Source organism: Chenopodium quinoa, unplaced genomic scaffold (assembly GCF_001683475.1).
Source record: "Chenopodium quinoa cultivar QQ74 unplaced genomic scaffold, ASM168347v1, whole genome shotgun sequence".
Lineage (NCBI taxonomy): Eukaryota > Viridiplantae > Streptophyta > Magnoliopsida > Caryophyllales > Amaranthaceae > Chenopodium > Chenopodium quinoa.
Genome location: NW_018744041.1, coordinates 1,882,573 through 1,904,519, shown reverse-complemented (window position 1 = coordinate 1,904,519; position 21,947 = coordinate 1,882,573). Strand labels below are relative to the sequence as shown.

At 35.5% G+C, this 21,947-nt stretch overlaps 3 protein-coding genes across 6 annotated transcripts; 2 read left to right on the top strand and 1 right to left on the bottom strand.

Moving 5' to 3' along the window:
• The first annotated feature begins 466 nt into the window (after window positions 1-466).
• Window positions 467-3,785, top strand: LOC110690513 (4-sulfomuconolactone hydrolase-like). Its single transcript, XM_021867364.1, has 10 exons — window positions 467-706; window positions 871-942; window positions 1,305-1,384; window positions 1,687-1,786; window positions 1,884-1,937; window positions 2,094-2,171; window positions 2,347-2,444; window positions 2,530-2,587; window positions 3,116-3,237; window positions 3,329-3,785. The coding sequence occupies exons 1-10, from the start codon at window positions 638-640 to the stop codon at window positions 3,483-3,485; spliced, it is 888 nt and encodes a 295-aa protein (XP_021723056.1). The 5' UTR covers window positions 467-637; the 3' UTR covers window positions 3,486-3,785.
• A 101-nt stretch (window positions 3,786-3,886) lies between these two features.
• Window positions 3,887-6,075, top strand: LOC110690512 (pentatricopeptide repeat-containing protein At4g01400, mitochondrial-like). The gene has a single exon (XM_021867362.1). It carries the CDS (start codon window positions 4,337-4,339, stop codon window positions 5,768-5,770), a length of 1,434 nt encoding a protein of 477 aa, XP_021723054.1. The 5' UTR covers window positions 3,887-4,336; the 3' UTR covers window positions 5,771-6,075.
• Window positions 6,076-8,958: 2,883 nt separating this feature from the next.
• On the bottom strand, window positions 8,959-18,609 carry LOC110690510. 4 transcript variants are annotated; one of them, XM_021867359.1, is made up of 11 exons: window positions 18,263-18,609; window positions 17,574-17,630; window positions 17,391-17,464; window positions 16,039-16,866; window positions 15,758-15,851; window positions 15,560-15,670; window positions 14,746-15,459; window positions 12,405-14,642; window positions 12,257-12,323; window positions 10,495-10,643; window positions 8,959-9,550 (listed from the first exon to the last, which is right to left on the bottom strand). In XM_021867359.1, exons 1-11 carry the CDS (start codon window positions 18,315-18,317, stop codon window positions 9,237-9,239), a joined length of 4,701 nt encoding a protein of 1,566 aa, XP_021723051.1. In that variant the 5' UTR covers window positions 18,318-18,609; the 3' UTR covers window positions 8,959-9,236. The 4 variants fall into 4 exon arrangements, 3 of the variants coding, with proteins under 3 accessions (XP_021723051.1, XP_021723052.1, XP_021723053.1); XM_021867360.1 differs by having other exon boundaries at window positions 17,574-17,621; XR_002505110.1 differs by lacking the exon at window positions 8,959-9,550 and adding an exon at window positions 11,527-11,633 and having other exon boundaries at window positions 10,517-10,643.
• Window positions 18,610-21,947: the final 3,338 nt, after the last annotated feature.

The following is a 21,947-nucleotide window of genomic DNA, read 5'->3' as shown; positions in this document are numbered from 1 at the left end:
AGGCTTTAAGCCTTTAACTCACGTCTTGTCTCTCTAAAAATGAAATGATTCCTAAATCAAGCTAAGATGTAATCTTCTATGGCCTGTTAACCTACACCAGAGAAGAGGAGAGAAAATAATCACTATAATTTTCGGGAGTCACTCCTAATAGAATTCCTATGCATTAGTAAAATAGTAAGTAGAGCAGGATTACAATATGTTATTCTAAACATTTTGAACGCCCTTTAACACAAAACGAATAGTACTCCCTTCGTGTTTTAATAAGTGTTACATCTTGGCTATATACGCATGTCAAGACACGATTAATTCATCAAGTCAAAATCATTATGTGAATAGTAAAAAAAAGTCAAACGATAATACATATTAAAACACGGAGTGACTACATAGAACGGAGTATAAAATTTGGGGCCTATTGGTCACTTTACAAGTTTACATGCCCTTGTGGGCCTTATCAACGACCCTACCATCAATTTTAACGACGACCAGCAATATCAATTACTCCAAACACTTAACAATGGCATTGAGACTGCAACCTTGTATTTTAATCAACTCAGCAACAAACTAAATTGGCCTCACCTCAAAACTAAAACCTCACTCACTTCCCAATTCTTCTCATTTTCAAGTATTTGCAGCCAAAATGTCCTCTGTTGCTCATGTTCCTAAAATCATTGATTCCCACCTCCATGTTTGGGCTTCTCCACAAGAGGTCAATCTCTTTTTTTTTTTTTTTTTTTTTTTTTTTTTTTTTTTTTTTTTTTATGTCCTGAATTTTCTTCTTTATTTTTCAGATAATTTCAAGGGTTTAATTTTAATGTTTCTTTCTTTTTTTTTTTTTTTTTTAAATTGTATATAATTTCTTTACTGAAAAAGGCTGCAGAGAAATACCCTTATTTCCCAGGCCAAGAACCCACCTTACCTGGACATGCTCAATTCTTGCTTGAGGTACGATTCCCAGGTTATGTACATCAAATCTTCAATCAGTGAATGCTTGTGATGTTCTAATCAATTCAATTTCGGGTTTTGGTACCACCTCGAATATTATAACCAACTAAGCTAGTTGACATCCACGCAATATTTTGATCATAGCTTATCATTTGCGATGAATGTAGATTATGAAAGTACTGAGATTTTGGTAAAATTGTGGGAAGCAAATTCTTGTATGAGACTGTCTATTCAATTTCATGCCTTCGCTAAAATTTAGCTTCTTTAAATTGTTAAGCAAGAGTTGTTGCATACCCCTTTTTCTTTTTTTAGTTGTTTGTTTAGATGAAATGGTGACTAATTTTATACTTTGGTTTTGACAGTGTATGGATGAAGCAGTTGTAGATGGTGCTTTAATTGTGCAGCCAATTAACCACAAATTTGACCATTCCTATGTTACAAGGTCTGTGTAAAACTATTTAGATATTCAACATCATGCTTAGGTTGATCGGATTAAAAGTTGAAGCCTAGAATTGCAAATTCGGGCATTCATTGATGCTGCATAGTAATTACTAATTAGTAAGTTGGCATAACAAAGTCCTAAAATGAGTGAAATTATGAAAATACTGAGGATTAGAAAACTTTTGTATATGCAGCTTAATCTTGTTACTTCAACCAAAGTACCAAACTTGTCTTACTAACTTATGTTATTACTTTATTTTCATTTTCTTCACATTGACTGGTGTTTTACTTACTTCTGTTCAGTATATTGAAGAAATACCCCACCAAATTTGCTGGATGTTGCCTTGCAAATCCTGCAGATGATGGAAGTGGGATTAGACAACTCGAGGATCTTGTTTCCAAGGTGACTGATCTATCTGATGATCTGATAGTGATGTACCGTGGTTTAAACTTTTAGTTGTCCGGTTATCCCTGTTTACAAAATGCTGTTTCCTTGTCAGGATGGTTATTGTGCAGTTCGTTTCAATCCATATCTATGGCCATCTGGTGAGAAGGTACCCATCTTCTCAGCTTATCATATCATTATCTCTGATGTTTTTTCATGTACTGAAGTCCTTAACAGTTTAACTCTTTTACTACTATGTAGTACTTAGTAATGTCTATGTTATATGAATCATGATATGAGATGTTTTAATTGCTGACTTCTGCAGATGACAAACAAGATAGGAAAGGCTCTGTTTTCAAAGGCTGGAGAGCTTGGCGTACCAGTAGGCTTCATGTGTATGAAGGTCTTACAACTGACAATGCTCGACTTTTGATGCCCTTTCCCCCTTTTTCTCCCTTATAGTCATCATCCTCATGCTACTTCACATATTTGTGGACATAGTTGTCTTTATTTGGAACAGCAAGAAATGAACTTATTTAAAATTTGTGACATATATTTACTCAATGTTGAACTATCAGGGTCTAAATCTGCATTTTTCTGAGATTGAGGAATTGTGTACAGAATACCCCACAACTACTGTGCTAATCGATCATATGGGTTTCTGCAAGCCACCAACGTAGTGTTGTCGGTAAATTTCTTCACAAGTAGCTTCCACTTTTTTTGGCTTGCTAAAACCTGGATTTCTTGTGTTTGTATTGCAGTAATGACGATGAAAGTTTGGCCTTCTCTAATCTGTTGAAGTTATCTCAATTTCCACAGGTGAAACTGGGGTAGTTGTATATGAAATTTTTTTCTCATATCAGTTATATGTCTTCTTAAGCAATTCATATAGCCTAGGTCTGTTGCTATGTTACTTAAACTCTTCATTTCACCTTAAGTACCCATCATACCCTAATAATTAAATATAGATATTGTATATGCAATCTTGCTCATCATATGGAAACTTGCGCTTTATTCTAGACCAAGAATATTGAATTATTTATATAATACCAAGTCTGACACTTGGACAAAAGCATACGAGGTTAACCTAGTTTAACTGTTACCACAACACTTGCATTTCATTCTAGACCAAGAAGCATACAATTACACAAACTCAACCATCATCTGCTATTCTGCTAGTTGACCACTACAGAAATTGCTCTTTTTCTGATTTTCTCTGCTGACATTCTAGTGATTTTAATGAAAGTTTGTTCTGATTGTTGTAATGTATGGAGTGATAAACATATCATATTTTCATTTCATAATCATTTGTTTGACTATTCAGTCTGAAATTTGTCAAATTATCAGGTTCATGTAAAATTCAGTGCCTTGTTCAGAATTTCGAGAGAGGCATTTCCATACCAGGACTTGTCTTCTCCATTCTCTCAAATCATCTCGAGCTTTGGTGCTAATAGAATTATGTGGGGCAGGTATAATCTGTTTCTGATCATGCTAGATAAATGGATGTGGTTAGAAACTAGCAAAGCAGTCTAAGTTTCAGTAACAATTTATCTATTGCAGTGATTTTCCATTTGTGGTTTCCGAATGTGGTTACAAAGAAGCAAGAGAAGCCGTGACTCTAATTGCTAAGCAAACAAACGTGATAGCTTCGGAGTTGAATTGGATAATGGGTGGAACAATCATGAAGCTATTCCCAGGCCATTGGATTTCTTCCTAAAGCTTAATCAAGGTGTCTATACGTTTTCTTGGAGCTACAGAGGGCTTAAAATCCCTGAATGCTAGGTTTGAAGTTCAAGATCAAGCTCAGCTTGATATTATTGTTGCTTTTACTCTGCTCTTTAGTAGTGTTTTCAATTAGCACTGTTAGGATTTGCTATTCTATTCTTGAAATTATGCGAAATGTTTAGACTCTCAAGGATTGAATATAAGCGTGTAAAAAATTAATTATGATGGGAGTACTTTGTATATCATGAGCCATATTCAATGGATTTTTTGAGATAAATTCAATTGATTTCGAGTTCTGCCTGTTTAATAGTCGAACTATTTTTATTGAATTCCAACAATCCAAACTCACAAAATGAATTAAATGGAGCAAAATTGTAAAAAAAAAAGAGCTAAGAGCCAATTTATTTTATTTTGAGTTTTGCTAGTTCAATGTCAAATGAACACATTAAAAAAAAAAAAAAAAAAAAAAAAAAAGTGTTTTGATCATTTGACACTCAAACTATTAAAGATAATATTGAGTTCGAATCATTTCATTTATCTTTTCACTATCTTTAACGTCTTGGACCTTATTGAAACTTGTTATAAGATTATACTTAAAATGAACTTATTTTAATTTTCTCTCCGAAAAAGGCTACAAAGAAGTACCCATATCCTAATTTAACCCGGACAATCCAAGGTTTTTAATCTACATCTACTACGCGTTTATGTACCAAATAAACCACCCGTGACGGTCCCTCAAACCACCCGTAATTGTCCCGAAAACAAACACAATATAGCATTATGATTTATGAATGACTAGTAGATCGCCCAGCAACAGAAACTAAAATTAAGCTCCCCAAAAAAATGCATCGTTCTACTCTGCAATCATCATGCAACTCTGTTTTACGCAACACTGGTAATCTCTCTCTTCTCAGTAATCTCTTCTTCTACTCTTCTTCTTCAATCAATCCACAAAAACAACAATCATCACAACAACAGAAACAAATAAGAAACAACCCAGAAACCCAAAATGCCATACAATTATTCTCAAGAACCCTAATTGCTTCCCCAAATCGAGTCCAAAAGCTAATTTCCTCTCAATCAGACCCTCTTTTAGCCAAAGAAATCTTCGATTTAGCTTCTCGTCAACCCAATTTTCGTCATTCTTACTCCACTTGTCACACTCTAATTCTCAAATTAGGAAATGCCCGCCAATTCTCTCTCATGGAAAAGCTTCTTCTTGAGCTCAAACGCCTTCGTTATCCCACTACCCCAGGTTTATTTTCGAGCTTAATTTGCATTTATGGCGATGCCCAGATGCCTGAAAAGGCCCTTAAGATGTTCTATAGCATCGTAGAGTATGATTGTAAGCCGACCTCGAAACACCTAAATCATGTTCTTGCTATTCTTGTATCACAAAGGAATTTTCTTAGGCCTGCTTTTGATCTTTTTAGGATTGCAAGTAAGTATGAAGTGACCCCAAATGTGAAATCTTACAACATTTTGATGAAGGCATTTTGTGGTAATGATGAATTAAGTGTTGCGTATAAGCTGTTCAATGAAATGCTTAAGAGAGAAGTTTTGCCTGATGTTGAATCATATAGGATTTTGATGCAGGCATTGTGTAGGAAGAGTCAAGTGACTAAAGCTATGGATTTGTTGGATGATATGCTCAACAAGGGTTTCATGCCTGATACTTTGAGCTATACTAGTTTGTTGAATAGTTTGTGTAGGAAGAAGAAGCTTAAGGAGGCTTATAAGTTGTTATGTAGGATGAAAGTTAAAGGGTGTAATCCAAATATAACACATTACAACACGGTTATGTTGGGTTTGTGTAGAGAGGGGCGTGCACAAGAGGCCATCAAGATTTTGGATGATATGTATTCGAATGGATGTTTGCCAAATTTGGTGTCCTATCGAACATTGGTAGGTGGTTTGGTTGATCAAGGGATGTATGATGAAGCTAAGAAGTACTTGGAGGAAATGATCTCGAAAGGTTGTTCTCCACATTTTTCAATCACACATTCTTTGATTAAAGGTTTGTGTAATGTGGGTAGGATAGAAGAAGCTTTTGAGGTGCTTGGAGAGCTTCTTAAACATGGTGAAGCACCATATATTGGTACTTGGCAAGAAGTCATACCGCGAATTGCTCAGGCAGAGGAGATGGAAAGATTGGATGGATTGTTGGATGAGGTGATTGAGGTTGATATAAAACCTCATACAAAGATAATTGAGGCGGGAGCTGCTTTGGAGGAGTACTTGATAAAAAAGATACAAGAAAATTATAAGAAAGCTTGAGTTTTTGTGTGCTAGCCTTCTAGTTGAGGATACAAAGAAACAATGTCGATTCATTGGCCATTGGCCTTGTTTGGTACTTGTGTAACACTCCAGTAATTGTGATTTTTCCAAAGCAATTCCTCAAGTCCTATTTGTTGTGACAATTTATTAGTTGTTTGCATCAGACTATTTTGACTAGTTGATTGTAATTAAATGTTTGTGTAAAAGTGTTTAGTAAATAACCATAAAGCTCTTTTAGTGTTTAGTTGATTGTAATTAAATGTTTGTTTAAAAGTGTTTAGTAGTTACTAGTTAAAGTTCTTTTAGTGTATAAAATAACCAAAAAGCTAAAGGTCATATTTGGCATTTAGCTACATTGGTTGTTTTAAGTTTTTAACTAGCTAATCATAAATTCATAATTAACTATCCATATAAAAGTGTTAGGTAAATAGTCATTAGTTGTTTTTAAAGTACTTCTTCCGTTTCATCATAATCACAACAGTTTGATCTTTACACTATTCATATGTTTATTTTGACTATACTTTTTACCAATATTATAAAAAAAAAAAAAAAAAAAAGTCATGTAAAATATTTTTAGATTAGTTTTTATGTATGTTTTCATTATATTAACCTTATATACTTTTTAATTACACATAATTATAAAATTATTGGTCAAATATGAGTATTTGCATGTGTGTTAGTCAAAGTATTGCAATTATTAAGAAACACATAGAATATAAACAACTAAAAAGCTATAGGGGTGTTTAATTAGGAGCTTTTTGGAGCTAAAGGAGTTGTTTGATCCTTGTATAAAACTTAGGAACTATTTGGAAGGGATTTTTGGGTCCAAAAGGCTCAAAAAAATATATTTTTTTAAAACAAAAAAGAAAAAAAAAATTAAAAAAAAAAACATTTGTTAATTTGATGCTTGAATTTGATGATATATAAAGATGTGCATTTGGAAATTCATGCATTTTTAACACAAAGGCTACACATACAATTATTGTATGTGCATTTGGAAAAGGCTCAATTAAAGGGATATTAATTACGAGTACTTATTAAGAGATTTGTAAATTCTATTTGAAACTTGGCTTTACTTTGTATTCTGTATAATAGGTGGGTACGAAGTATTATGCTTTTGGGTCTTTGTTTAACTAATACTTTTTTCTTTTTTTTACTTCACCCGCTTTAACTCTTACATTATTTACCATCCTTTTTTTTTAACTTTCTTTTATGAATAATACGTAAGAAAAAACATATTATGTGGGATCTTTTTAAATTTGTCTCAATAAGTACTATAATAATATGACTTTTATAGTTTTTACTTGTTAAAAATTTAAGTGATTAATCGTTGCTTAAAAAAATAGTGATTAATCATTAAAATTTTACTTTGAAAATGATGATAAAAGAAACAGGTCAAGTGAAAATAATGGAGGAAGTATTAATTATTATCCCTATTTTTGCACCAAAAAAAAATTATTATCCCTATTAAAAAAATTAATAATAACATAAAGTACTCCATAAAAGGGTTATTTGGGTTATCTTTAAATTGGACACCAATATTTAGTCTTTCTTCTCCCTTTACTTATACAATAAAGATGTAAATTAATTAAGTTATCCAAAATTATACACCGGTCAAAGTTTAACATTTTTATGAAAGAAAGTACCCTTAATTTTTTTATTATTATTATTTTATTTTATGGACTACTGTACTGTATTTCTTTTGTTGACGTCTTTAGTTGGTTATTTTGGGCAGTGGGCAAAGGGAATGTATGAGGGAATAATTTTGTACGGAGTAACTAATTTGCGGAGTTGTAATTACGAGAGCTATTTATTTAGCCCAACATTGTAATGATGTTATTATTCATTCAGTGAAATACAACTCCCTTCCCTTTCATTTTGCTCTCATCTCTTTTTCTCCAACACTCTAATCACTGCTATTACTCTCATTCTCGATCATGGAGTTCTGGAGATTTTGGTGGCTCTACGTCTTCCTAACGATTGACAAAGTCATCTTTACGATCATCTTCGAGTCGGAAGTTGGGGTTGACAAGGATTGGGGGATCTTCTTCTTTGCTTCCTTCGTTTCTTTAGCGTTAGCTCTTATTTTCACACTCATCTACAAAAATTTGAGGTAGAGTATTAGAACTAAGTTATATATCTTTTTATTGTTTTAGAGGGACATTGTTAGTTTCGTTATGTCAAAAATGAACAAGTGTTGTTTAGGGCTTATCTTCTAATGATTTTAGGTGCGTTACATTGATGTAATTTGACACATTTCATCGGTATAATATATGGTATTAGTACCTTAGTTTATTTTACTGCAAAGCTCGTAAAGGTAAACTATAAAGGGCCTCAATTTTATTTTGTTGATGCCAGATTTTAATTTTGTTCATTCATAATGGTGCAATTGTGCAATCTAGTCTATATATGTTGAAGTCATCCTACACAAGGATTAGTTGAGTTGAGTCAATCCGGAAATTTCCATTGTCGAGTTTTTATTTATGTAACTCGGTTTGATCGGCACACGTGTTAATGTGAACGATATTTTTAATAATCAATAGGTCCCGTCAAAAAAAAAATCAATAGGAAATTTCCATTGATATCATTATTAAACACTTGAATTTAATTATTCGGCTGATGAACATTAGAGGTATGTGTATAAAGACAAACTTTTAAATAAAACGGATGTTCAGTAAATTACTAAACATCCGTTATAAAGTGACAATAAAATGTGCAAAAGTTACACTAAAACGCACAAAAGTTACCCTGACATATATAAAAGTTATTTATGCTTCATTGATAAATTTGACAAAAATGACACTAAATTTGACAAAAGTGACACTAAATCTGACAAAAGTGAACCCAATGTTTAGTAAATTACTGAAAACCGGGTGTATACAAAAGTTTTCCGTGTATAAATGCAATTCCCACTTAAAGAATCGCACACAATTGAAAGTTTGAAACAGAAAAAAAAATCACAAGGATTCAGGTACCCGAATGCCAGCCCATGACCCGATATCAACAAATTTCTAGTAGTGAAATAACGAACACATACCAATTGACATGATAAGTATTTTTCAGAACTTGCTCAAGTACCCGACTAATTGAATCGGGTCAGCAGGCCAGATCAAAAGGGACAGGTAGTTTTGAACACCCTTAGACGATGGGAGATGACAGATGAGGATGCATGAATCCCAAAACCAAGATTTCTAATTGATAAACTTTCTTTCTGCAACTGCTATTCATTTAAAAAGCTCAGCTCAGTATGTACAAGAACACTACACGGGATACATAAGCTGCCTAAACATTACATCAGCTCTTCTATCAACCCTTCCATGAACAGGTAAAACAGGGTAATTGGCCTGAAAATCAATGAATTCCCAATAAGAGGGAAAAGGGCTTTACAAAAAAAACTGTACACCTCTTACAAGACCTAAAGAAAAAAAAATTAGGTACAGCAATGAATACATAAAAAAAAAAAAAGCTAATCATCTATCCTTTGAATCTCGCCCATCATGATACGGTTGCTAGTAACCTTAAAGCCTAGAAGTGCTGGATCAATCTGCCTTCCTTTTTTCCCTTTCTTCTTCCCACTCTTACCCTGCGCATCAGCCAATTCTGAGGCACCTGTCACATGAGAATCAGGCTGAGGCGGCTTCTTAGCATTACTCTTTAACATGTCTATGAATGATGTCTCTGAAACATCAGAGTCGCTACAAGAATTAGTTCGTCTGAAACGCATATCCTTCTTGATAGAGGTATCAGGAGCTTGTGCAGCTGCGTTTTCCCGTCTTCCACCTAAAATGTCTATGTATCAGCATCCCAGTATAAACTAACACTAAGAAAAAGAAAATCACAGAGATCCTCCATGCAGTGTCTTCAATATAAACATCTATAACCTGAACATGTATCCTCAGGATTATAAAATGATCAGCAGGGTATTGATCAAGCTCTGGTTTGTAGCTAGAGTAATTAACTGTCTTCACTAGAGAGGAAGAAAACAGACAAGTACTCTGATATTTATTCGAACATATCTGCTATGTCCTCCAAAGAATGATGTGAATGGATACAGCATATAATTACTACGTACCCACTAACATTCCTTTTAAAAGTTTGATTTTGGTGTATCATAATCAATCAAAGATATGAGTACCATCCCCCAAAGCTTTTTACCAATTAATCTTTTTTTACCAATTAATCCAGTTGGCACCCACACATTTCATTAAAATAATTACCCATTTTATTAGTTTACACACCTTGTAATTTTACACTATTCACACACTCTCCTTTTACTTTCTTTTGTGGTTTACAAGCAAGGACAATCGGAGTCATGTGAGCTTTTGTTCAATTGGTCTCAATGCATAGTTTCAAAATGTCAACTATATTTAAATTTTAGTGATACTTATAAGTAATTTATGATATTGATGGTCAAAAGTTGTGCTTTGAGAGGCATAAAAGTCAATTCGTGTTTAAAAAAAAAAAAAAAATTTAGTATTAAAGGGCACCCAGGAACACAATTGCCAAAGTATTCTCACCAACCCAAAAGAACAACACTTGTAATTGCTTGTTCTACCCATGCACAACTCCTAAACATCCAACCAAATTCCAGGAAAGATTAATAAAAAGCTTATACTATGTTTTAGGCCAAAAGAGAATATTAGCAAACATGGAAACCATAGCCACTCAAACAGATCTCCAAGATTCCAATTCATTAACTTAATTAAGTGCAACAGTATACATACCATCAGGATTTCCAATAGATGAGCTCATTCCTTTACTGGGAGCATCAATTGTTAGATCAGAGATCCCCTCCTGAGATGACAAAGGACGAGATACAGGTGGACGTTTAAACAAGACATTTTCTGAACCTCTGGAAAGAACAGTAGGTATCCTGCATCACAAATACATATTTAAGGGGGAAAAACCTTCAACATTAAGAGCTAAAAGGAGTTAAATAGAACAAAGAAACAATCAGTTTGACTAAAAAGCAGAGCAATTAATCAAGTCCTCTTTTCTATAACACCATAAAAAGACATCAATATTATACAAAAACCATAAACAGCATTTTTCTGGTCCCAAAGATTGCACACAGAAACACATATTAATGGATGTGTGTCTCAGGGGAAAAAAAGCATTTTCGGAAGAAAAATCAGTCTGGGAATGTTAAGGGGAGCTTGTGCAATACAACTCTGAACTTTACTGATCCAACACAGAGGTTGTACGGTCCCACAACCATAAAATAATTGCTGCACATACCCTAGAGAATTAGAGATTTTTGTGCTCAACTCACCACCATGACCCCAAACAGTTTTTCCCTTCAATGTTAAATAATCTTATGTAAACATCTAAAGGGGGGTAAAGCATCATGGAAATCAACTTGCCACCATGACTTTTTGTCAGCTAAACATCAAATGATATCCAAGGGTTGCTAAAACCAAACAACAAAATGTGGGCTAGAACTAAGGTTACAAAGAGATAGAAAAGGCAACTTATAGATGGCGATAGTAGATAAAAGGAATCAAGCACGCTAAGAGAATCAAGAGGAAAAGGCAAATTCAGTTGAAATCTCTTACGACAAAAGAACAGAAGATGAAAGTTTAATTTCAATTTCTTTTCTCTAATCTCATTAAAATGTACACAGTTTCAGTATGTTTAACATGCCCTTCACTGTAAGATACAAACTAATGCAATAGATTCCATTGTGGTCAACTGCCAACTAAACCACATGGTAACCTAATCAGCAATTTGATTAGTATATTTATCTACCAAAGCACCTGAATATTATCAGCTCTTCTGGTGTCCTCTTAGCTCTTGCCTCGTCATATACAGTTAAAGCAGCAAATTGTACTTCAGAGCAAGACCTTGCTCTGCATACCTTCTCCTATGGCAACAAACTTTGATTATTTAATTTAGGAAAAATTGTGGGTAACTACCATTCACATCTCACTTTCTACAAACAACCACATATTAAGTATTTCTTTAACAACCATCTTTTCAACAAAATTATTTACAAATATTACAATTTAATGATTTCCCCAGGCACCATTAATAGCCCCAAAGACACACTTCCTTCCCTTTCCATCCCACACTAATCGGGCTGAAATTCCAGATTTTACCTCATGTTTTAGGTCTCTAAAACAGTCAAATGGTAGTCGTAATGTTAATGAAGCAAACTGACTTAAAAAAAGATTGTTTTCCCTACAAATTATCCAAGATTGTATCCCTCCTCTTTAAGCAATCACTACCAATGTGTCACCTAAACATCTGAGTTCAGGCCAAGCAGAATTCTGAAGATAACAACATAATATTCATCAAAGTGACCACATTCACAACATGGATGGCAATCCAACCAAAACACAGACCCAAGACTGGCACATAGTGCAACATGATAGCGATCCTGGTAATCTACTTCCCATCTTCGTCAAAAACAATATATACATAAAAATCCAGTGATTACAATTCCACCAGCATCTAACAGTAACAATAACCATTCAGATTCATTACCTATCAACCTCCTCAGTAAAGGAATTAGATCGCCCAATTTTATCATTGTAAAATCCTCCTTGTCCAGCTGCAAGCAACAGAAACCACAATTATTTCCGACTCCGAAAATTTTGGAACCATTAGTAGAAGTAAATCTCAGAAAATTTACCAGCAACCCCAATTGAGTTCTGCCTGTTGATGGAACTGGATGGTATCTCCCTCCCATCCAATGCTGTAACTCCATGCTGCTTTGAAATATTCTCAGGATTCTCCATCATTGAACCCTTCACCATATCTTCAATTTTGGGAGCCCACTTCTTTCCCTCCACCTCAGAGAATTCACGATCAATATAAGTGTTGCCACCCATATCAGAATTAGGGTACATCAGCGAAGAACTTCTACTGATTCCAGTGTATATAGCATCTCCATCCATAACTATTCCAGAGTTAGATCGACCAGTCAATCTCCCACTATTGTCAAAACCACCAGCCTGCTCATCAGCTAGTCGGAGCTGAGATTGTTCAGCTGCCATATTGACAAAGGATGGGACAGCAGCAGGATTGGCTAAACCAACATCACGCTCATGGGCAAGGTTAAACAAGTGATCATTAGAGCTAGGCCCAGAAAAAAATGCAGGAGTTCTTCTCTCCAATGGTGGACCTTCATTCAAACTTAGGGGTTGTGTTGGTTGATTGTTAGATTTCTGATGCAGCAGTTCCATGAGCAATCTCTTTGAGTTATCTTCATCAAGTTGTTGCTCCCTCTTCTGTTGTTCAGCATTAAGATGCAGCTGTTGGATATGGGATTCCATCCAATCATTTGACACACGGTTATCACTGTCAGGCCAGCGGCCCTCGCCATCAAAATGAGAAGCATTAAATTCATTAGGAACAAAAGAGTGATGAGGATGATGAGAATGGGTGCCAGAACCTAATGAGCCCAGTTGACCTGCAGAGCGTACATGATTGTTAGGATCTTGAATATCCAAACCCTGCAGTCGAGCCATAGCATTGGCCATTTCCATGTTAACACCAGGACCTCCACCTTGCAAAGACATTGCACGTTCGTATTGTAATGTCCCAGGATCATATAACCCTCTTTTCAATCGCTCCTGCATTTGAATGTTCCGTTCCATTTCTCTTAGCTGCAGCTCCTCCTGCTGCGCCCTTCGCTGCTGCTGCTGCTGCTGCTGCAGCATGTCTAGAGGGCTAAACGGAGGTGGGCTGAAAGCAGCAGAATGAGCTCGTTGAGAGGCCACAGGGTTGCGAAGAAATTGCTCTGCTTCTTCCACTGGCCAAACTGAGCCAATTGATCTTCCCTCCCCCAGTTCCTGCCTGAGGCCCATTGACATCTGCCGAGCCTGTAATTGCTCCTGCTGCAGCAATTGTTGAGACCGAAATTGTTCATGCCGTGTGTGCTGCATCAGTTCTAAGAGATCAGCCTGGCGATCATGATGTGTTACTTGGCCTAACTTCGCCTGTATTAGTTGTTCCAAGTAAGGATCATTGTGCCTTGAAGGCTGATGCAAATGGGTTTGGGAATCACGTAGAAGATGCTGCTTCAGCAACATCTGATCCAAGCCTGAACTAGGATCCATATGAGATTGAGCAAAGCCAGGCTCACGACCATGAATAAACTGCTCAAGGATTAGTTGCCTAGCCTGGGACTGCTGCTCCTGCAAAAGAATTTGCTGAAGCTGTTGTTGTTGCTGCTGCTGTGGCTGCAATTGATGACTTTGATGTTGTTGGATCTCCAACTGCCGTTGTTGGAGCTCCAGCTGCCGCTGTTGCTGGAGAGCCAAGATGTGCTCAACCTCAGACAAAGATTGATTTGACAACTGGTGATGAAGTGATCCTCGGCCATGGACTTGTTCTAGAGGTGACTCATTTAAGTGATTCCGTTGAGACAAGATATTTCTCTGTTGGATATGCTGCTGCTGAAGCTTTCTCGACATTAACTGCTCAGCTAATTCACGGTGATTGGATTCTTGATCAAGGTGAGAAAAATGTTGGGTCTCCAATGCGTCCCCAAACATGTTTGAATTAGAAATAGGACCTTTATCATAGAAATTAGGCCACGATTCCTCAATATTTTGATCAGAAAGGCCACCAAAAGAAGCATTCCTCCCAGGAGAATGACCCATAAGATGACCAGGCATACCCATGGTAGAGGGCATACTTGAAGGTTGGGCTTGCCTGTTTGAATTACTTTCAAGTTCAGACCACAACAATCCAAAAGGGTGCAGCTTATCATCTTTCTGAATTGGCATGCCAGTTTCTTTTGCTTCAATTGGATGTGTATGATAACCAATATTATTTGTCACAGGCCCATCGGCACTTCTCAAACGTCTCCCAACAGGGTTACCGCCACTCCCGGCCGTCCCAGGTCTTCCAGGAAATACAATCTCTGCAGCACAAGCAAAGAGATGGTGTTAACATTATAAAGTCACATTCACCAACAAACACGTGATAAACAACTAAACACAGAAAGGCGATTCTTAAAACAATACCTTCATCTAGAGCAGAAGAATCATGGAAACCTTTCCCTTCAGAAAAAGCATGTTGTGCTAAAACATCATGCTCAAACATTCGAGTGTGAGCTGGTTGATTTGAATGATTGTCCAACCCTGACAACCGCCAAGTTTGGTTATTTAAAGCGGACACATCATTCATCTCTGAGGTGGATGTGGACCCTCCAGGGTTATCAATCTTGGAATTTAAATCTGAATTGATACCAGGCCCTTCCTGAGCATTCAAATGTGGCATTACATCACCCAACTCATGAAAGGGGGCATGTTCTGAAGCATCTGCCAAGCGAACTGGTAAGTCAAGGCCGAAAAATCCTTGTTCAAACCATGAGATGATGTCAACACCAAGAAATGGACCCTGTATCTCTCCCTGAGGATCACGGTAATATAAACTTAACTCCTCATGTGGTACACCATCACTGACACGATTACCATTTCTCTCAATCTGGGCATACAGCAAACTGTTACCCCGGCTATCTTCAAGAGATTCTGACAAAAACAATGAGTTGGAATCATCGGGAAGGTTAGAACTAATATCAAAAGTAGCACGGTCAATCTCAGCAACTTTGAGGGGAGTGATTTGGTAATTTTCATCATCAGTCTGTGCAGCATCAGCAATTTTTGAGACTGTTGAAATTGGTCCCTCAGATTCCATGCTCCAGCCTTTGAATTCTACAGCATATTGAGCATTTTTCCCTGAAACATGTAGCAATATTTAACTTAGAATTGACATTCAAACAATATTCTTTTGAAAAGATAAAGTAATAAACACGAAGATGAAAGTGAGGATCCTCACCATCAGCCTGTCGAGGTTTACCACTTGCTGAATCGTGGAAACTGATAGCCTCCCCAGCAATTGGAGGAGGGGCATCCTGGTCTTCATCAAGAGGATCCATGTTGCCAATACCTGGGAAAAACATATTACTACCATCAGGAAAAGATAGTTCATGCAGTTTCTTTTTCATAACAATAAAAGTCATTGTGAATAAATTACCTGTTGCAACCTCAGAAAATTTGCCCTGTCTGTATGGATTGTATGAAGCCCCACTGCCAGTAACTTTTCCCTTCCATATATCTTTAAGTAGTGCCTGTGTTTAAGCAAATAATATCAATAATAGCATCCAGCAGTATGTATTCAAGACTCCTAAAAAACCTATGCATACAATTCTCATGAGAAGGGACTGTTATAATAAACAGCATAGAATAATAACCCATAAACGGATTAAATGCCATAATTCATTAAACGATTTAAAAGAAATAAATTATAGTTCTCACCTCTTCCTCAGCATCTGGTGCAACAAAAGCCAATGGCTCAACAGCCTCCTCCTGAGCTAAGGAGGGCACTTCTTCCATGGAATCAGGCTTGGAAAAAGAAGTTCCACAGAGCTTTTGTGACCGGTAAATGTCAAGAAGTTTAGCCCTGGGGTAATGAAACTGCTCTGGCACAAGATTTGGTTTCCCAAGAATGTGCTCATTCTTATCAACTTTGACGGTGCCACTTGTACTTCCCAGTGCAGGCTTCACCATAGGTACACCATTTGACCTCCCTCTTCCAACAGTAAATCCCATGTTAGCACCATCCACCTTTCCTTTATCAGGGCCAAATCCAGGAGCAGCACGGAATGGAGTAGGTGTATTAGAAGAAGGCTCCATTCTATGGCGAGGCCTCCACTTATCACGCGATTCAGCATCCCGATTGCCACTCATAGTGGATTGACCATCATTATGAGTGTCTTCCTTTTCAATATCTGTTTTCCTCTCTGGTCGTGAATCCTTCTCCTTGTCATCAGGGCCCCACCTAGAAGACCATTTGCTATCACGCCTTGTTTCATGGGCAGAATTGCGACCGGCCGCATCATGCCAACGCTCAGAAGAGGGTGAGTTTCTTGCCTCTGAATTTTCCCTCACGGAGACATTTTCAACGCGGCGATCAGTTTTCCTGCGATCCCTTCTACCGAGTAACCCAGTTTCCCTTTCTTCCTCACGCCAACGCCTAGTGCTTTCATTCTCAGCAGCAAGTTTCCTCCAGTCCTTCTTGTCACTATCCTTCTGAGATGGATCCATGGAGTTTCCAAGAGAAAGAGTGTTTGGGCCACGGATATCCTGTTAAAAGTAGATGAAACATCATATTCCTGTTAACCCAATCAAAATTGACCAAAGCTAGTCTTTCCCATAGCAAAGTACTACACCAACAACCAACAGCCTAGCAACTTTTTGATCCTAAACCAGTAAGAATACCCAATAACTAGGACTAGGCAATGCCAAGCCACGAAAGGTTGTAAGATAAGCTCATTGATAAGGCAAACTTCGTAACCCTACATGACAAAGGTGTATCTTGTTCTCAGATAAGTGAAATAAACTTAAGCACCCAATCAAAGACAAGAAAAAAACATTACACCAACAAAACAACAATACAAGTCAACTTTCAAAAAAATGGATTCAATTAAATTGAGAATAATTTGAGCCATAGGACAGAAACAAATCCATGATTTGCATAAATCACTTAATCCTGCAATGAAACAAAATGCCTCTATGACAAAACATAGAGATGCCACAAAGGCCCACAATGCCCTTTTCAAACAAGAAATGAGGAAAACTTGGATCTTTATGATAAACAAAATCCATACCGGCTTGGCATCGTTGGGTTTAGCATAAAGCCATTGTGGGGACAAAGGAATGCTGTTATCGGACGCTGCTTGATCTGCATGATTTCAAAAACACTACTTAAAACACAAGGTACTGAAAAAAATGAAAAATAAGCTTAATTGCGAGTAAATTAAATCCAAACCCATCACTACCATGAACTATACCTTTAACCTCATCAAGGAATCCCATAGAGACCTTTTCATCATCATATTCTAGAGAGGCTTCAAGACACATGGTAAGCATATTAGACACGTTAAAACTCATAAAATCATACAATCACCCGAAAACCCAGCTGGCAAATTTGCTTGGTGTATCAAATATAAATCATTAACTTCACACAACAAACATATAAGCAATCATTACAATATTAGCTAACTTCATACTGCATTCTACAATAAAGTAAATTGAGTTACATATATACAAGTTTCGGAAACAAATCGAATAAGAAACACTGTTAAGTTGAACAAATCCAGAAATTTCAAAGCTACTAATAGAAATCCACGGAATACACATGCTTACACAAGCAACAGCATTCAGCTAAACAAGCACCTTTATGCAAAGCAATAATAAAACAAAAAATAAAAAGCATCGAATCAGATAGATTACAAAAAAGAAGGAATAACATACTAGGATATTTATGCAACATTAGCGCGATAATAAAAGAAAAATCTGATCCAAAACTATAGCAATGAAACAAAAATCAAAGAAAAAAGGGAAAATTTCATTGTTGTTCAGATCGATAAGCCCTAATTAAACATTATATAATACAAACTCGAAACGAAAACAGAAATCAAATCTGGAAATTATCGAAAATCAAAATTGACGACGAAAAGAGGGGAATGTTAGGGTTTACCTTTGGGAGTCGGTAAAAGGAGATCGTCAGGCAGATCAATCTTACGGTCGGCCATAGTTAGGGATTGGGATCGAAATCGAAAGCTGAGATTCGATAAATCCGAGGTAATACCAGAGAGATTCAAGGAAAGAAATATGCGAAGAAGATTTGAGAGAAGAAAGGGAAGAAAGAGAGAAATTAGGGTTTCGAAGAGTGTTGAGAGCGTTTGTTTGCAGAGGAGAGAGAAAGAACGAAGAGCGCAAAGGAAGAGGAGAGAGAGAGAGGACGAGAAAGGGGTGAGGAGACGAGAGAGGGGTATGGGTGGTCAGAACGGCCAAATCAAAAATCGAAAATTACTTGCTTTGCTAATCGATAATTTTGATTTTGTTGGAGGTTTTTTTTTTAAATAAGATTTTCATGATATCATTGTTATTGTTGTTTGTAGTCTATTAGTCATAGAAATTTGGACCAATCCACCGCATAAATTTAGCTAGCCCGAGTATCTCTATCTATCATCGTTGCTAAGTCACTAAAGCCCAACATCATCTATTCATTTCTACCTTCTAAGTGTGAAAAGTGTTGTTAGATTTTTTTTTTTTAAGGATAATTTGCGCATAAATTACTACCGCAAGTTAATACCACTTTGTAAATTACTACCGCAAATTAAAAAAGCTATGAATTACTACCATAAAAAATTTTAAGATGTTGCGATTACTACCAAACCCCCATTAAACCCAACTATGACGTCATTATATCCCTTTAATTTGCGGTAGTAATTTACAAAGTAGCATTAACTTGCGGTAGTAATTGACAAATTTTCCTTTTTTTAAATCGGGTAATGATGTGTATTATGTTTCCCGATTATACTTTTTTAAAAGTATAATTAACTAAGTAAAGTACTCTCTTCATTTCATAATAATCGCAAATTTTGACCGATACATATGCTGATGTGTAACTTTGCCCACAAAAATTTGATTTAATGAAAATGTACATTAAAACTAATCCAAAAATATATTACATGGTAATAAACATGTTTTTTTTTATAAATTGATAAAATAATAGAGACAAAGTAAACATATGAATAGTACAAAAGTCAAAGTGTTGTAATTATTACGAAACGGAGGGAATATCCGACTATCCGTGCATGATAAAATTTCTAAAAGGAGAGAGACTATGATTGTGATTGTGTAACGAAGTAATAACATTCTACACAAAGAACATAGATGTGAAACTGGCGTGCTTATACCATGTAATCAGGGCTTGTTCTGATTTACTGAATTGAACTGTTCTGTTTAGAGTTGAACTGAATTGAACTGAACTGAACTGAGCTGAAATAAATTGTTTATGAGAGAAGAAAATTAGAAAATGAACTAAATTTAACTGAAATTAAGCTGAATAGAACATGCTCTTAATACACTTGGGCTACATTTTGTTGAATAAGCAAGCTTAAGACCAACCTAGTATTGTAAGTTTTTTATTTTCACAAGAGGAACTCCTAATGCATAGTATTGTAAGTTATTTGAGGGGGCATTACAATTGATAAGTAAATTTATAGCAAAAGTTAATCGACTATTTTGACCACTACAATTAATAAGTGCTTCCTTTTTTTCATAGAAAAAAAGATGCATTAATCATGGAGATTATGTAACATAATCACGAATATTCACAATGTTTAAAGACTGTAAGGAGTAATGTTTCAGGCTTTTTTTTTCTTCTATTCAAGCCGGACATAAGAATTATGGACAAAGCATAATTGACCATAAATATGCCACTATGTACAATGACTAAGGGTCTGTTCTGATTTACTGAAAGCAACTAAACTGAATTGATTGGAACTGAGCTAAACTGATTGGGATTGAACTGAACTGAACTGAACTAATTGGAGCTCAACTGAACGGAACTCAACTGAAATATTTGACTATGGATTAATGATTTTTAACTGTGGATTATTAATGATAAATCCACTAATGATTACGAAAAATAAAATGAATGCACTAAATATTATTTTTGGTTTAAATTTTTTATTATCATATTTATTAATGCCGGTGAAATTATAACCATTTGAACAATGAATATTATTATTGTTGTTGTTGTTATTATTATTATTGTTGTTGTTGTTGTTGTTGTTGAAATATATACTAAAAAGTATGAAATTTGGCTTTAATTATCATTAAACATAAAGATGAACTTAAAAAGATTGGCTCAAAGGCATGCTAAACTAAATTGTCATTTACAATATCATTAGCTAAATCATATAAAACAAATAAGTTAGCAAATAACTGAACTGAACTGATTATTGAAGCTGAATTGAACCGAACTGAAATGAAATTAAGCTGAACAGAACAGACCCTAAGCTACTCTGCTAGTAGTAGTTTTTTTGTAAGGCACTTTGCTAGTGGTAGTTTAATCGATGTGCATGTAAATATGTAATAGTTTGAACTTGGCAATGAATGCAAATTTTACTTGCACTAATTTTCGCACAAATTAAATTATTTACAATATTTCTTAAATACATTAGTTTATGCTTTTCTTCTCTGTCAATTTCTTGTTGCCATTTAAATAGGACACTCTATAAATAAAAAATCTTTCATTTGTTTTAAGATGTAAATACATTCTCAGCACCAAAAATTAATTTAAGGTCCCGTTTGGTTTAATGTAAAACATTTTCGATGGAAAATTAGTTATCATGGAAAACATATTTTCAAGGAAAAACACAAGTGCAAATTAGTTTTCCTTTGTTTGGTTGCATACAAGAAAAGTCCAAGAAAAATAAAAAAAAAAATAAGAGTGGAAATGTAAGGATGAATGAGAGGGAAGTAAAAAAAAGGAGGTAAGGAAGAGAGGAAAATGTGGCTTCCCTTGTTTTGAGAAGGAAAATGTTTTTCATCATTAAGGATGGAATTTTCCACCCTTGGAAAAATTGTTTTCCACCCTTAACAAACCAAACAAAGGAAAATGAGAAAAAAATGGAAAGCTCATTTTCCATGAAAACCTTTTACATCAAACCAAACAGGGCCTAAGTGTTGTATTTCTTTCGTTCATCGTCATCTATTATTTCTCCTCTTCTTCCTCATTGAGTGTATGATTGGTCTAAGCAACATCACTAGAGTTTGTGAGCATACGGAAAACTACGGCCGGTGTGACTAACCTTAGCATCATCACGGAAAGTTTTTGGTGAGCATACATATTATGACATAGATTTACTGCAATAAATCTATATAATTATTTAGAATGCAAAATTATATTTCCGCATTTGATAACATACATAACAATCAAGCATGAAAAAGAAGAATTTTATCTTTAATTACACCAATTAAGCAACAAGATATATGTAAAAGATTCCAATTAAAATAATAAAGAAATTAAAATATTGTTCCCTTTTGCAAATTAATACGTCCGTGTATCTGGTACGAGTGCATTCTAGTTATCATATGAAGGTGAGAACATATCTAAATTTATGCTTGGTGTGAGGTATGACTAGTCTAAGCACCATTAAATTTAATTTTCAATAAATTAAACCCCACTTATATTCCGTATAACATTTTACACCATTCAACTCACATCCTGAAATAAAAGACCTAAAATATGTGTCTCAAATCGATGCACTTAAAAGGGGGATTTTTTTTCCATCATGTATATATATCATCTGTGAGAATTTTGATCACTTTCACCCCTTGATCATCGACCACCCCAAGTCACTACCATC